The sequence below is a fragment of the Lepisosteus oculatus genome, chromosome 3, assembly GCF_040954835.1.
Source record: "Lepisosteus oculatus isolate fLepOcu1 chromosome 3, fLepOcu1.hap2, whole genome shotgun sequence".
Classification (NCBI taxonomy): Eukaryota; Metazoa; Chordata; class Actinopteri; order Semionotiformes; family Lepisosteidae; genus Lepisosteus; species Lepisosteus oculatus.
This window is the reverse complement of record NC_090698.1, coordinates 58,478,170-58,495,348: the sequence shown is the minus strand read 5'-3', so window position 1 is coordinate 58,495,348 and position 17,179 is coordinate 58,478,170. Positions and strand designations below refer to the sequence as shown.

The 17,179-nt window shown below is 38.2% G+C and overlaps 1 protein-coding gene across 2 annotated transcripts in view; it reads left to right on the top strand.

The window, feature by feature from the left end:
* The window catches only part of cemip2 (cell migration inducing hyaluronidase 2), a 37,053-nt gene that overhangs the window by 5,998 nt on the left and 13,876 nt on the right, over window positions 1–17,179 (top strand). For both annotated transcript variants that reach the window (XM_006626975.3, XM_015368156.2), the window contains exons 5-13: window positions 2,681–2,850; window positions 3,438–3,626; window positions 6,036–6,205; window positions 8,086–8,295; window positions 9,693–9,898; window positions 11,498–11,567; window positions 12,449–12,577; window positions 13,661–13,749; window positions 16,091–16,222. In XM_006626975.3, the coding sequence (XP_006627038.2) occupies window positions 2,681–2,850; window positions 3,438–3,626; window positions 6,036–6,205; window positions 8,086–8,295; window positions 9,693–9,898; window positions 11,498–11,567; window positions 12,449–12,577; window positions 13,661–13,749; window positions 16,091–16,222 (1,365 nt within the window). The remainder of the gene's footprint in view (window positions 1–2,680; window positions 2,851–3,437; window positions 3,627–6,035; window positions 6,206–8,085; window positions 8,296–9,692; window positions 9,899–11,497; window positions 11,568–12,448; window positions 12,578–13,660; window positions 13,750–16,090; window positions 16,223–17,179) is intronic.

Genomic DNA, 17,179 nt, shown 5'->3' with positions numbered 1-17,179 from the left:
CAGCCTGCCCTGTTCAATACTTCTGTACAGAAATAACAAAAACAGCATCTGGCAGGAAAGAACTGTGGTTCTTGTGCTTGAATTCTAACATTCATCCTAGTCTAGCAATTAAAACACTTGAGGCATAGACTTTTATTGACCATGTAAAAATATATAGTCATCTGAGGTCTGCTTTATCTGCAGTATTTAACAAGTCACCACTGCTTTGTTGATGGAATTATTTCAGTAATGCTTGTATCCCTGGTTTTGGTGTGAGTATTTTTTATTTTTACTTAGCAGAGACTGGCTTCTATAGTACCAAGTGTATCTTCCAGATTCACTTTGCTATTTGAACATATGATCAGCCCCAGTGTCCTTAATAACAATCAATTACTGTGCACCTCAGGCAGCAAGTACTTTCATATGTTGTATATATGCTTACTAAAAAAAACTAGTTAAATATGCATTTGGAAACAGACACATTTAATTTAATCAGGATTGATCCTCATTTGTATGTCTGTTGTTTAAAAAAAGTTTTTCACTGTTTATAGGATTAGGTATATATGGTAGAGTTTTCATACCTGCAACAGGTATAGTCTGCACACAATTATAGCTTTAGAGAAATCCACATCTATTACGAGATCTGAAAAGGTTTTCTTACTTTTATTAGTTATAATGTTTGTGGAAGTTTGATTTTTTGCACACATAATTTGCCTCGTACACTTAATAGAGTGTTATTTTCATTTTAATTATAGCAATATCATCACAGAGGCTTTAAACCTCATAATTAACTTTTTAAAAATGCATTCTGTTGTTCCGAGCAAGTATTCCTTGCAAAATCTAAAAAACAACACTATTGTAGATGCATTTCAATCAAAATTTCTGTTTACCCTATCTCTACAAGGACATGAGTATTAACTATTTGTTGAGGATTTCCAAAAACAAGGGAAATGTTCCACAGCATCATAGAATGAAGGGTAAATGTATCAGCCTTTGCATCCCTCATCCTGTTCTATATTTTTTTGTACATTCACTTTACTCACTGGTTTATTAGTGCGTTAGTGCTCTGAATAATTCTCTTTCTTTCAGATGAAATTCATGTGATAAAACCTTCCGCTATAGCCATCTGGTGAAACTGACTTACTCAGAGAAATAAAGTCAAAATTAACACGTTGAGCGATTTGCTGTCATAAGAAAGGACCAGCATTTGTGGCAGTTCTTAAATTAACAGGTGTGTGCAAAATATCCCAAGTTTAAACGGATGTTTGTAGAAACTTCACTCAGTCCTGAGACTGACAGGAAGATGGCAGAATCCAGGCATCAGTGAAAGAAAGCAGCATCCCCTTGTCCTTCTTCTTGGCAAAAACAATGTGTCCCTGGCAGTGCAGGGAGAGCAGGAAAGGGACAGTGGAGGAAATGGACTTAAAAGACAAGGAAGAATGAATGTGACCCATAAGTCCGACCATGGGCAGCGCATTGACGCAAGCACTCCACTGTGTGATGTCAGGTGTCATCAGATATTGGATGGGGAAGAAAATGTGTCAAAACACTTTTTCTATTAAATGAGATGCCTGAAAGCTTATTGTCCTCCAAGGGCTGTGTAGATAACCTTAATGTGTGTGAAAACAAATATAGGAAATCGTGTGATAAAGTGTCCCAAGTTGATTTAGTTTGAACTGGGGAAGCAGTGCAAGTTGGAAACAGGTTTCTCAGGCAGGATGTGTGTTCCTGTCAGTCATTTGTAGCATACCATTCCGTTTTTGTGTCAGATTCAACATGCATGGTAGGTTATTGGGGTTCACTGCAGATTATTTTCACTGTGATGGAAATGTTTTAGAGGAAGCGAAAAATTGAAGGGTGATCTTTTCAAGTACGGCTGATTTGCTCAATGCCCTGGGGGCAGGAGTAGGCGGCATGTTCTACTTTTCTTCACAATTCTTGTGAACTGAAGGGGTGTTGGTCCTAATTTGTTTCTTTGACTATTTCAGTTGGAAAAGTTGGAGGAAATAATAATTTTCGTTTGTTAAGGGAGTTTTGCCATCTGAGCAGAATCCAGATTTCCCATAGCTCCTGAGCTCTTGTGGATGACCTCAGTCATTCCCGAGAAACTGTGTACTCAGGACAGGCCATCCACAGCTTCCTGTAGTTACTCATCATGAAGTGTTAGTGCATTTGATTTCCAATTTGTCCGTGTGTCATTTCTCAAAGAATTGCAAGGCGACAACTGTAGTATTCATTTTTATACATTTTCACTTCAGAACATGTGATACTGAGTACTTTGCGCACAAGAGATGTAAAGATGCTATCATGTTGCAAGAAATATTGTCCCATAATTGTACATTTACATTTGTCCCAACCTTATAGCTGGGTATGAGGAAATTGATTGATTTGAGGTGTGTGTATATGGGACTAATTTATATCTTTTATTGATTAAAGCTTAGAAGTGCTCAAGACTGTAAGCTGTACGTGTTTCCTAACACAACTCTGATGGTGTAGGCGAAGAATTCAGATTTGGATTGATGTAAGGCGGTGATTGATAGATTTGAAAAGTAGGTAACAAGGACACACCTGTAGTTTGTACATTGCTTTCCAACACAAAATGCCGTGAGAGGCTGTCATGAGATAATAAGCGATGATAACGAGAGAGGCTTCGGCCTCTCTGGACAAGGAGCAAAGTGGACATTGGCGTTTCTCCCCGCAGGCAGGCCTGGGCTCTGGTCGGAGTGGTCGGCGGCGGCAACGCCTCCTGCAGCGAGGACGTGCGGGAACACGAGAACCACGATACCGGGGGGCGAGCTGTGGCCCGCAGGGAGTTTCTCACAGTGGACGGAGTCAGGTTCTCCGTCACTGCCTACAGCGAGTGGAAAAATGGTTTGTGGTTGATAAAGCCTCTCTTTTTAAAGGGGAATTTTTTGTAGTTTTTCTTTCTCCCTGTCTGCAACTGCCTGCTTCTGACTGTTGTTGTACATAGCTTTTTTAAATGTTAAATGGACAATGTATGTCTTGTCAAGGAATCATTAAGGTTATTTTCCTTATCCTTAACAATTAGCAGGCACCCTTGTGATAAGCAAGACTGTGAACACCCTCTGTAAAACAGTTATCAATACATTCAAAAAGCCAAAAACATTAAACATCCAGTAAAGCAGTTATGGTTTCCTAATACGTTGGGACAGCAGGATATAGTTATCTTAGTTAAAGTTTCAATGTAAGTAAACTAGTGAATTAGTTACACATGTTCACAGCAGTAAAGGCTTTGCAAATGTATGGGCTTATTAAGTCCTCTAAAGAGATTTTTGTGTTTTATGTACTAATTTCAACTTTTTTTTTCTCAGACTGCAGTTTGAATGGTATAAACCAAATTATGTTTTTGTGACCAAATGCCGTTGGTCAGTCTTCTCATCCCATATTCTCGCTCCTCGTTTTTGACTTGTGATCATTCGTTTTCCTGTTCCCCGCAGGCTATCCGATTTCCGGTTTCCAAGTGGATGTTGTGGATGGAGTAGTATTGCACCTAAACGACGACGTTCAGAGCTGGGGTCCAGGTGACCGGATCGTCATTGCCAGCACTGACTACTCCATGCACCAAGCTGAAGAGTTTACCCTCTTGCCCTGTCCAGAGTGCAGCAAGAAGCAGGTCAAAATACAGGGTAAGGAAGTCGTTTGTGTGTCTTCATTCCACTGGCTCTTTCCAGAGGCCAAGACAGTGCGAGCTGGTGATAGTTGGTTAATCCAACATTACTGCAGTACTGCAGTCCAGTTGACACAGGGGCCTACTGTACCTTTCACTGTGGTCTCAGCTTTGTAGCAGGAATAGAAGGAATTAAACTTTCTAATCACTCTTAAGTTTTGGCAAATTGAAGTGTTGGAGGACAATACGGCTCCATTTTCTGGAAATCTTTTACAAAAGTAATACAAAAAAGGATTTTTTTCTATTGCTTTCAAATAACGTACGTAAATTGCACATTGTACATAATCTGCTCATTTTTGTGATGTTTGATGTAGCAATGACTGAGAAAGAAATACACGGTGCTTGCTTATGACTAACATTCAAGCAGCGTACTGGCCTGTTGAGAGCCCAGTCGGGTGAAATAAAGAGCTCCCTATCTGGCAATTATGCTAACTGTCTGCTGACAGTTATTAAGGTTGTTCCTTGTGCCGCAGTATGTGGAAATGGTTTTCAGCTGCGTGTCACACAGAGATGCATTAGTCTGCCTGAGTAACGCCACTGGGCATAAAACGTCAGGGTTTCTGCACATGTGTATCTAGACGTGTACGTTTCCATTGTGAGATTTCAGCGTTTTCCCCACAAACCAAAATGAGTGTCATTTTGCCTTGATACTGTCGACTGTCAGTGAACCTTGAACTTAACAGTAGTTACAATTGCTCAGTACAAAAGTCCCTTTGTGTTTGCTCCAGGAATGAACAACAGCATGATAATAGTTTTAATGGGTGTCTGACTGCTTCATATTGGGATGATTGCCATTGAGTAATACCATATGATTTTCGGAGAAATTGCCTAGGTCTCTGATAAGGCCTTTAACACATGAAACACATTTTTGAGTCTTTCGGTTGAAGGATATTCTGAATTAAGCATATCATTACCCTAATGTCCGTAGTTCTGCAAGCTGTTTCCAGCACGTTCTGTTTCAGTGTAAATGATCTTAAGCATATGATGAATTCCTCTCAGTCTAAAGCCTGATGTCATCAGCTCTTGGAAGATAAAGTAAAACGGGGCCCGAGGCAGGGCACCGACAGGACACAGGATGGAGCTGGGAATGATGAATTCGGGGACATTTCCTTCTGGACTCCAAAGTTCAAATCAGTTCCTGGATTTAGCAAACATTGAGATTTAGGGATTGAAGTCAGACCTACATTTGTTCAAGTAGCTGTAACTACTTATAATTTGTAACCCATGTTCATTTTAAGTATAAGTATAAGTATAAGATTCCTTTAGCATAATTCACTGATGCCTTTGTCTCCTCTCTTCTTTGTCTCTTCCCCTGCTTTACTACTTTGCACATGATGCTACACAATCCTAAGTATATCATTATTTCAGTAGTGGGAGATTTGAGCTCCCTCAGAGTGTAAAGGCACTTCACATTTCAGGGTATAAAGTTAAGCATACTGCGCTACATTTGTTATACTGTATACCTAAAGGAAGGCCATGAGTTATTTTACATTTGTCTCCTTCATTTTATTTCAGTTAAAGTCATTTTAAAATTAGGACTGTATATACCTCCTGCTATTCTAATGTACTTTTGTGGCCCCTTGGTTTTTTTTATTTTTTGTTTTGTGGCTTGACTGGTAAAAGTGGTAAAACAGCTAATTTCCTGCCAGATTCAACAGCTGAAGCAGCTGGTCTATAAATATAAGATGAAGAGAGGCAAGCTTTCTTGCCACACTGACATCAGGAAGGAAGTGCACTTTATAGATTTTTTTAAATGGGAAATACAAGTGTTGTGAAATTCAAGCACAAACTGCTTCTACATTTTTGCTTTGCCAACCCACAATAAAATATACAGTGTTTATAGTTTTGCACCTACAAGTGTCTCCCTAGTTATGCTGCCTACAGTAAACATTAGTAGCATTATCAGTCATGAAGGACCCAACTTAAGAAAGGTTATCGTCTCAGCTCGTTGGCTCAGCTCCTCAGCCAACGCCCTGTGAAACCTTTCATGGCCACAGCACAGAAGAAACAATTCTTAACCTACGGTGTGTGCAGTATTTAACTCATCATCACGTTGGTCCTTTTTAGTCAGAAACTTCTATTGCGTACACTCAGCAAATGTTCTCTTCATTTGTTAATTATTTCAAGTAATAGAGTAATAGATGAGACTGTGATCCTGCTTTTTGTAAGATTGCGACCGTAGCAATCCCTTGGCTTCAGACTGTTTGAGACACAGTTTTGCTTGCCAGGAAAAAAAGTAGCCCCTTGGAAATGTTGGTTGTGTGATGGAGTGTCTGATGAACAGCAGGCTCAGTAAACCACACAGGCCTGCAAGTCCTAAGGGACAAATGCTTTTTTTTTAAAAACTGTTTTACTTTTTCTCTATCAGGAAAGCCTCAGTTCCTGCATGTAGGTGAGATCATTGATGGGATTGATATGAGAGCGGAAGTTGGTCTCCTCACCAGGAACATCCTTATCCAGGGGCAGATGGAAAATTCCTGCTATGGAAACAACCTGTGCCAGTTCTTCAGCTATGATTCCTACGGAGGACACATCAAGGTTTGCATCATAAAAGTGTGATGGCTCATGGGGGCGTGCTGATTGAGGTCTTCATAATGTACTGGACACTTTGTCAATGAAACAGAAGCCTTTTTATTCCATTTTCACAGATGAATCGTGAAATATTTTCCCATATATTTACAAAGAAGGAATTAATTAAGGGAAAAAAGGCATGCGTAATATTTAATTGAGGATAATAAATCAGTATTTAGAAGTTGAAATGGAGACAACCAAACTTTTCATTTCTTCATATTTTGGAGTATGCTCTTGATGTGGGAGCGGACATTGAATTTAAGTTGTTTGCTTTTGTCACGGTTTATGTGGTGTGGTTGCCTACAGCTTATTTATTGCCTCATGTCCGTGTCAAAACATCAAGGGAAGATGAGATAAAAGGAAGGAGCTTTGCCAGTTTCACTGTGCAAGAACAGGTTGATTACTCACCCAGGCTTGTGATGAGTAACAGCTCTACTCATCACAAGCCTGGGTGACAGCTCTAAGCTGTTTTGGGTTAGTGATGCGTACTCAATCTCCTGTAATGCTTTGAATAACCCTCTGACTAAATACAACATGGTCTAGGTAAAATTCCACTTTAATTTAATGGTAAAATCTTGCCATTTTTCTACCTGGTCTGCTTTGTAGTGGGGGTGGTACTGTATGTAACACCTGCTACTTTTTACCCAGCTGGGGCCTTACGATCTGTAAAAACCTTTGACATCCTTTGGGTTATAAAATGCAATATAAATGCAAGGTGTCATACTATTATTAAATAGAACGTCTTTCGTCACGTAAATTAAAATGATTGAATGCTTGTGGTTGCCTTGCGATCTAATATCCCACATAATTTGAGTCTCAGAATGTTTTTGTTATCGGTGTAAGATGTTGCCATTATGCTCCAATGCAGTGGATAATAAAGAAAAAACAGCTCAAGACTTCCAAAACAACCTAATTTGGTGTTACAGTAAATGTAAATGAAGAAGACTCTTCCCAGTTGTTTTTGAAAACTAGGTCATACAGTTCACCTTAATGAGTTTATGTTGGCATGTGCTAATGTCTGAGACTGTTTCAGGAGTTTGGCAAAGAAAGCTGACAAAAAATAAGACCCAACTGCAGTGAACCAACATGTACAGAACCACTACTGCACTACGCATCCGCCACCACATTCAGAAGCAATAAAATACCGATGCAATAAAACCTACTATGAGAATTGAAGGATGAACTATCTTATTAGGAATATTTACAACTACTTAAGAGGCACATTAAATAGAAAAGGCTTCCATTCTTGTTTGTTCTTAGATAAAGCCGAGCAATTTTTTTCAGGTTACACAAATACCACAGCTGGTTAAAGGAATACTAACATGGCAGAAAATTAATTAAATAATGTGTGCTGTCTCAACAGCTAAATGTGAAATGAAAGACAATGCTCTTTGAAAAATTTAACACTTGCCCCAACATTTTTACTGATTTCTTCCCTCCACCCAGGTTTAGGATCTAATTTTTTAGTTCTTATTTTTAAGCAGCATTCTTTGCCAAACTACTGAAAGCCTTAGATATTAGCATGCGCCAAAATAAACTCATTAAGGTGAACTGTATGACATATTTTTCCCAAACCAACTGTTTTTCACCAAGAGTCTTTTTCCATATACATTTATCAGAGTTTTAGCAACAGACAATTTTTTCAGGTTGCACAAATGCCACAGTTGGTTAAAGCACAACCCATGTGGCCTAAAATTGAAGAAGTAGTGTGTCTTGTCTCAATAGCCGAATTGAAAATGGAAAAACAAGGCTCTTGATAAAAACAACATTCAACATATGGTTACCGCTGGGAAATTTAACCTCTACTCCGACATTTTTACTGATTTCTCTCACCACCACCTTTCCAGATTTTAGGGAATTTCACGTCTGTGCATTTGTCTCACATCGAGCTGAAGAACATGGGCCAGCAGGTGATGGGCAGCTACCCAGTGCACTTTCACCTGTGTGGAGATGTGGATGAGAAGGGGGGATACAGTCCCCCAACGTACATCGAGGGTCTTTCGATCCACCACTCGTTTTCCCGCTGTGTTACCATCCACGCCACCAACGGCCTGTTGGTAAGTGTGCGTCTTCTTCGGTTTCCTTCAATGACGCGTGGATATTTTTAAACCGCGATGCGACCCACTGCTCAAACTGATCGTCAGGGCAAAGTCCTTAGACACAGCGCGCATGCAGAATTTCTAAAACGGTATCAAACTTTATTTTCAGGTGTAAAACAAACAAAAAGCCTCAAGAGTGCTTCAAACCTTTAGAGGATTTGAACTGCATAAAAGAAAGAAAAACAGAAGTAAAGATAAAAAGATAAAAAAGGAGAAGTAAGTCCAGTTAGCAGAGTCAGGGGAGAGCCAGTATGACTTCCACGCTCAATAAAACTTCTGAGGGGATCTACACGGTGTAGATTTTATTTTTTCCAGATGTAATAAAGCTCTTAACTTCTTTGATCTAGTTTGTGCCAGTAGCTGAGTAGCCATCTCCCAGTTGAGTAAGATAAGGTAGCTTGCAAACAAAGAGAAGCCCTGAGCTTTTGTCATAGGTTGCGATAATTTGATATCCTCTGGAGACACTCAAAATATATTATTTCTTATTCTAGCAGGCTTTGTATGACACATTAAAGGAAAATAATTTTTCTTCTGAAAAGGGCTGTCCGTAAACAGTATCCCATGAGATAACCCATTACTACTCTTGGGAATATGCTGTCATCCACAACTCTACAGTGCTTGTCAAGTGTCTATTGTAGTGATGTTTTTTTTTCCTTTGTTGCTTTGTGGGCTCTTTGGAGCATCTGATTTGGTATGGTGCCCCTTTGTGAATGTCAGCTGAATCTTAATCCTATTGTTGCCTGTTCAGAGTTTCATGTGAACAGACAATTAGTTGAAAGTTTATTTTTTGAATAAAATACATTAATGTTTTGGATCCTGAAACTAACATGTTTAAATGTTTTAAGGTTAGGATTGTAAGTGAAAAATGGGAACGTAATTTTTTTATTATTTTAGATAATGCCTTTTGCTAAGCCAAATTTCAAATAATAATACAATTACTTTATATACAGTATAGTGGGACAATACAAAGTTGCAACTAAAGAAATAACACAATGCTCTACAATGTGCAGTGGTTCAGTTGTAGGCTACAGAAAGGACCTAATGCAGTAAGGTGCACAGTAAACACAATAAAGAGAAGATAAGTTTAGGACACACTGTTGGCAACCACAGTAAACGTTCATGAATAAAATACAGTCTGAAATGAAAAATCACCATTTTGTGGTCTGGTTTTTGTTAGTGAGCGGTGTCAGGTTTAGCACTGCTGGTGATAACAAATAACATCCGCTGTTATTAACCTCGCCTGTGCTAGGGAGGTGAAAAGACATTTTCCCAGTGAACACAGTTAGTCAAACACAGCATGTGAGTTTTGTACTGATTTTTAACATAAGTCAGTGATCGAATTGTTCTACCCACAGATAAAGGACACTGTAGCCTATGACACGCTGGGACACTGTTTTTTCCTGGAGGATGGAATTGAACAAAGGAACACCCTGTACCATAACCTAGGACTGGTGACAAAGCCCGGCACACTGCTGCCCACAGATAGGAACGACACCATGTGCACTTCCATTAGAAGCAAAGTGTATGGAAACTATATCCCTGTGCCAGCAACCGACTGCAAGTACGTATACTTACGGGGGAAACGGATGTCATGCACAACTTCAGTTCCTGGCCCTTGATGATAAATCAACCTCTATTCTTTCAGTGTGGGGATGATTTATACACTTATCTGACACATGGGCAACTTGGTGCTCGTTTCTTTTACTGCCTAATTAATTTCCTAAAAGTATGATGGAGAGATTTATACGCGCTTGAAAGCTGGTCTCACAAATCATACATTGTACGTTTAACAGATACTGTAGTGTGTTACTTCTAGCTGGAGAGAGGGCCATTTTTCTAGATTGTACCTTCAAGCAGACAAAATATGTGCTGGCTCCATTATGCCCTATTTAGGGTATCAGTCTCGCCTAATAGCTGCATGAGGGAACTTTGAGACACATGGGAAGATTCCAAATGTTCTTTTCAAAAATGGTTTTGCAAGAAATTGGAATGTATTGAAAATCTGTTATAGTTCTGTGTATTCGAAAATGACTGTCTGTTTTTAATATAAAATTATAATAATTTATAATTGCATCACATTCATTTATAAATAGATGTATATTATATATAATTTATTTAAAAAAAAAACATTTTTTTTCTTTCAGCGTATAGCCCAGAAAATGAAAACATCCCACAAATTTGCTTAGCTGGAAAGTGGGAGCAGTCAAACAGTGCCATTCGTGTATTAGAACGAGAGGCTCTCATATAAAAGAATGTGAAATTCCCCTATAGTAGCCATGTCATTCTTCATGTTTTCCTGGTCCATGTGTAATTAAACAATCAAAACTTTCTCACAGTCTAAAAGTTATTAAAAAATGGACCAGGTTAATATCACTTTCCTCTTACAGGTCTGACTGTTGTACCAGTTTGGCCATTTCTTTGAGGTGCTGTGGCAGCTATCATTTGTAGCAACAGTTGTGTTTTACCTGTGTATTTTTAAAACCGTTTATTTTAAAATCAGTAAGTGCTGATGTTTCATTATTAAATGTATACTTTAATATTAATATTATCTGATTAAAATTAATAATATCTGTAATATTCACATTTCTGTCAAAATGCCATGTTTTGGCAACACAAGAATATTTCAGCACCAATGGAGTTTAATGAGGCCAAATGTAAGATTAGGAAATAGTTTCCATGGAATGTCATGTCATCTCATGTCCTTTGCCAAACCAGTTTATACCATACGGTTCCATGCAATGTATATACAGTAATTTGACAAACATATTCACGACACAGGGCTGACTTTTTTTCAACCTGGTTGGCTCTTTTACAGATTCACCTACAATACAGTGACCTTGTTAAAGGGCACAGTCAAAATAAACAGCGCTGTACAGTGTGCATTTATCACAGGAGCTCCAAAACAGTTACATTCTTCAGTGCCTCTGAAGATAACTTGTATAAGGATGATTAATTTGACATTACTTTTAGGTTGTTTCACTTTATAGATGGAATTTTTGAGTGCAACGTAGCATAATAAGGAGCCATATGGGTATTGATCTTTGTCTGATTGTATTCTTGGTGTGACTCCTTTCTTCATAAAGTTAACAGATAGAAAGCATTCTGCCCAGATCTCCTTCTGTGGCCTTTATTTTACTCCCTGCTGTTGCTTTTGCTGCAGGGCAGTTGCTACTTTCTGGGTGGCTAATCCCAACAATCACTTGATCAGCAATGCTGCTGCAGGCTCCCAGGTGAGAAAATTGTTTTCTGTCAGCCCAGGGTACGCATCTGATTTTTAAGACTGGATGCTGTGCTTTTCAAAGAGTGGACTTTAGGAAATAAAAGTTATTTTAGCTGAGGTACAATTTACAGCTTCAGCCCTTGATTGTGTTGTAGAATGTATATCGAGGGGCTTCATACTTTAAAAAAAATATACGGTGTATCTCCCACACCTATTTGTCTTAGCTTTTAAAGGTTGCATACAACACTTATTCAGGCCTTGTGTTATATATTCTTTAATAATTCTATTTAGTATTGAAAGGATGGTGAATTTATTATTGCACTACTTAAAAATGATCCTTGAAAAGCTTAGACTGGAGGGCCTTAGCATAAAGTGAATAGAAAACTAGCCTTTGTAGGGGTTATTTATGCATTTCTTTCCATCGGTTAAGTTCCATGCTTTGAGGATCAGAGCACCTTGAGTTGTATGCATTGTATTTGCAAGAATTTCATTTTGTGGTCCAGACTTGTTTTTGTTCTCTAGTCAAGTGGAAACAAAGAGATATGAATTAATGAATGTTAAAGGATTAGCTATGTAAACTGAGTTTTTCTACCATAAGGCTGAACTCTTGAAAACCCTTTCTTAGTGAACATCGATAGCTTATCGTGCCCTAAAGTCACAAAAAAGCTTTCAAAAGGTTAAAAAAAAAGATCCTATTGGTTTGGAAAGCCAAACATAACTGCACTGTAAAATACATTTAAGATTTCTTCTAAACTAAATTAAATCTTTCTTCTTACCATCTTTGATTCTTGTGTTTTACTTTGCAGCACTGTCATTGTTGTAGGTAGTGGTAGAAGCCTGAATGTTGTGAATCAGTTGCTTACAATAACACAGTTGTGTCTGAACCACCAGGACGCTGGGATCTGGTATGTGTTTCACAGCATGTCGACAGGAGACACACATGGACTGGTTCCAGAAACTAAGGCAGAGCTGAGTCCATTGGGGATATTCTATAACAACCGAGTGCATTCCAATTTCAAGGCAAGCAAATTGCATGTCTGTGTTGAAGTAAAGAAAAAAAGACAACATTCATTCACACCATAAAGCTAATTGACATTTGCATTAACAGCAATGTGATTTGTTTTTTTTCACCTTCTAGGTGAAAGCAGTTTCCATTTTTTTAAAGATTTTGCAGTTGTAGTCATAATTTGTTTTTTATTTTGATTTTACTCTATTATTCAGTTAGAAATAAAATACTAAATTAAGCACAGCTAATAGTTTTACAGCACATTATTTAGATATTCTTGGATGGAAATGAGAAAAATTCCTATTCTTCCCACAAAATCTATTGTTAAGTCTGACACTCAAGTTTAAAAAGCATCTAATATATTTCTGAAAATATATATTCTGAAAACTTCCAAAATATTAACAATTGGCTCTGAAACTGGATGTCTTTCTTTCAAACGTTGGTGTTGTCATGACAGTAGCATTCCATGTATTGAATAAATTGAAATATATTAATCTTCAGAAAGATTACAACCATTATTATCTGAGACTGCAATATAGCTAATAGATTTGAACACAAATTTCTGTTACATAATAACAGTGTTTGCAGATAATTCCTCTGACTTTACGCTAAAATTATATTTTTTGACCCATTCAGAGTTTAAGAAGTCAAGTTTATAAAGATGATGCAAGCTAATCTGTTGTTAATTATGTGAAGCGTTAATATAGTTATATTTGGAGAGGATTTGCCCTGAGTAATCTGTCCTGTATTTGATATATATGGTAGCCAGTCCTTTCTTAAATACTGTACAGCCCTGGAAGACAGAAAACCAAGACAAAAAATAAAAACAAGCAGCAATAAAAAAAAGAAAGAGACATTTGTGCTGAGGTGGTGAATGGAGTTACGTGAGGTTCAAGGAAGCTTATTTTAAGGGAGTCTAGGACCTCTCCCAGCTGTGCCATTACTGACCAGAGCTAAAATGTAATGTGATGTAATTTGAGACTAATGTAGCACACTGAAACATGTAGCAGGCAACTGAACTTAAACAGTATTTTTTCTGCCGCACCCAAATTCGTGGTCTTCATTTCTGTTTTTGTGTGCTTGGTTTCTTATTTCAGGCAGGTCTTTTCATTGACAAGGGAGTGAAAACCACAAATGCAAGCGCCGCGGACCCCAGAGAGTATCTTTGCTTGGACAACAGTGCCAGGTAGGAACTTGAGCGAGATTCAACCAAAGTTTCATGTCAAAGATCTGTCCAGAACCCATGGAAGCACAATACGAATCAGCCGTGGTGTGTGGTGGATCACCATTTTCTTAACAGTAATTCCCCCTTGGTTTGCCACTGTTATTCTCTTCATGTGTTTGTACACTGAAGTACATTACGTATACAACAAGAGTATTCGAACCAATAACATTTGTGGCTTTAAATGCATCTCAGTATATTACAGACCATGCCTGCAATTTTTTTTGTTGAAGAATTACCTAATAAATTTGATGAGCACAAGAAAAGGACTTATGAAAGACTTCTGAGACAGAGAAATCAATACAGTTTAGAGTTATCGGTTTTTCCATCTGGGATGTTCTGAGAACCTCATCTTTATCATTGTTACAGTGGCAGCTAATAAAATAAATAAAGGTTAAGAAATGTTTGATTCTACTAAATGTCATTTTCTACAGCAAGACATTGTAAAAGTCAAAGGTGCCAACAGTTGGAGTTGAAAGGTTACCACACTCTGCACTGCACACGTGGAAAGTCTGTCTGATGTGTCAGAAGCACTTGTACCTTACTAACAGATTCAGTGACAAGTGAATTCCAATAATGAACTATTTCTCTTCACTGGGGAGACTAAAGGGTATTAAACTATAGGTACAGTGAGAGATTAGTTAACTTTTATTGACAAAGTATGCCAAGAAAGAACATGTTGAAGTGTGGCCTAAGTCACACCACATCAGCATAGTGCCAGGGAATTAAGAGACTTTGTGTAACTCAACCATCAATTCCTTTTAGATGTATATAATGTAGAGAAATAAGTTAGTGAAGCCTAAAGATAAATATGGAAATTTCATATTTTTTTCCACAGCAACCTTCTTGAATCAAAACCAGTGTTTATGTAAATATCCATTTGGGTTTATAGTAACCAATTCTATGTCTCTAGAAACAAAACGAACTAAACAATGTGTAATCAAGGTACAGGGTATGTGTGGCCTTGAGGCCGGGTTTGGAAAGCCCCACCCTATGTAAAGATAAGAAATGTTGCGAGCTTAGTGTTTACCATAGAGAAAAGGATCTTACCGAAGGCCTCAGAAAAAGTTATTTTCTAGCTGTCATCTGGACAGAGTTACAAAATCATTTTTAGGATTTGGGGAATTGTCAGACAGATAATCTACAAATGGAGAAAGCTCAAAACCATAGTCATTCTACCCAGAAGTGTCATCCTACCAAAGTCTCTCCATGAACAAACTGGAAAAGTATCAGGGAAGTATCAGAGAACTCTGGAGTAGGGCCTGCAGGCCAGTCTCACCTTGGCTAACGCTACTGTACATGACCCCATCATGAGAACATGACTGAACGAGAATGGCGTTCATGGAAGGACAAGAAGGAGAAAACCAAAAATAACCTTGTTTCACTGGCTGAAGTTCTCTAAAGAGCACATCAATGATCCACAAGGCTTCTGGAACTATTTTGTCAAGACAGAGGAGTAGAAGGTAGAACTCTTTGGCCCCAGTGAGAAATATGGTTGTCGAAAACCAAACGCTGCTTTTGAATACAAGCATCTCATCCCAACCGTCAAGCATAGCGGCTTGCCATCGTTGACACAACTATGGGTTCTGCACTGTATCAGAAGATGCTAAAGGAGATTGTCAGGCCATTTATCTGTGATAAAAAACCCTGTCGAAATATTGTAGCAGTACCAAAAGCGAGCTGTCCATGCAAGGTAGCCTTCAAATATCACAGAGTTGAAGGAGCTCTGTAAGAAAGAATGGGTCAAAATCCCTCAAAACCAATGTGAGAAACTGCTCAACGGTTATAGGAAACATTTAGTTACAGTGTTTGCTGCTCAAGGGAGTGCCATCAGTTACTAAATCTAAAGGTTCGTGTACTGTGTCACACGTGGATATTGAATGTTGTGTCACTAAGAGAATAAATGTTGAAAGAGTATATTTAATTTGTTTGTTTATTATTAAGACTTAGATCAAGATTTAATTTTAAAATATGAAACTTGAAAATATTAAGGGATTCACAAACCTTTATTCATCGTTGTATGCATTTACGTTCTCTGTGTTTTTGCATTGATTTGTTTTACTAAGCAGACTTTCTTCTTTAAGTGGCAAACATACAATTGGAAACCCCTGAAAGAGCCTCAACTCCTTTGAAAAGCTCTTTTTAAAAATGATGTTTGTCTGTTTGTTTGTTTATTTTAGTGAGCAAACATACTGAAATAAGAAAGTACAACTAGGAGATTGTGAGACCTTATTTCAAAACCAGTGCCAGGGTGTCAAAGACTGGGCCTGGTTTCCTCAGATAAACCCTCCGAGTTGTGTTCCAGGTTCCGTCCGCACGAGGGCAGAGATCCAAAGAAGCCACGTGTTGCTGCTGTCATTGACCGTCTAATATCTTTCAAGAACAACGACCTGGGAGCGTGGATCAGAGGAGGGGACATTGTTGTTCAAAACTCAGGGTAGGGCACGTTCTAGCTGGATCAGCCTTGACGTCGATGTTTCTGAGGAGGTGCGATGGAAGTGGCTGATCACACTGTTGTCAGTTTATTAGAAAAAAATCCGAAACGTAAGATGAGCTGTGGAAGGAACATCAATGATTTTCTTGTTGATTTTGATCCATTTCTGTGTAGTATGTAGTTTTGCTCCATGGGCGAATAGGCTGGAAATGGAGTCTATTCTTAAATGTGAAGTGTTAGAACACACTAGGGTCTCTTTTAATACCTCGTTAAAAATGAAAGCTATGTGGCTTGGTAACATTAACTCTTGCAGTAAAGATGTTGGAGAAAAACATCCAGTGAGCAGGAATTAATTTCAGATGGTTTGCATGGTGCTAGTTTTGTTGCCTTTGCTGATTCATGTTACAATCGGAGAATGTGCAGGCAGCTTTGCTGTAAAACTGCTTGGTTCTGTGTTGGAAGCATGGAAAATTCCACTTACTGCCAAGTAGGCTTTCAAAAATCAGGATACTTGTATATGCTCCTTTGTGTTTTTTTTTCTTCTGTAGGCAGCCAGAAGCTCATATTTCATACCACAATATTGTTTATTTGGTCCAAATCCATTACTTAATTGTTTTATACTAATCTAGTTCTGCATTGAAGACATTTTAGGATTGTTTTCCTCATAAAAGGTTGATTTTTTTTAAGCTGTCTGAAGGTCTTAAGTGAGAATATATTCTCTCCTCTAGAGAGACATATTTCCAAAGCCTTTCTTAACTCCAGCTGTTTTTCAAATATATGAACCGCAAATGCTGATCAATTACAGATTTCCATAGTTTTATGTAATGAGTCTTTTCATTTAAGCTACTAGTCTGAGACTAGTATCACTAATACATTCATAATCCTACTTAAAGACAGGGATTTGAGTATGCCCTTAGTAACTCTACCTGTCTAAATACTGTATTTGCTATGTTTTTTATT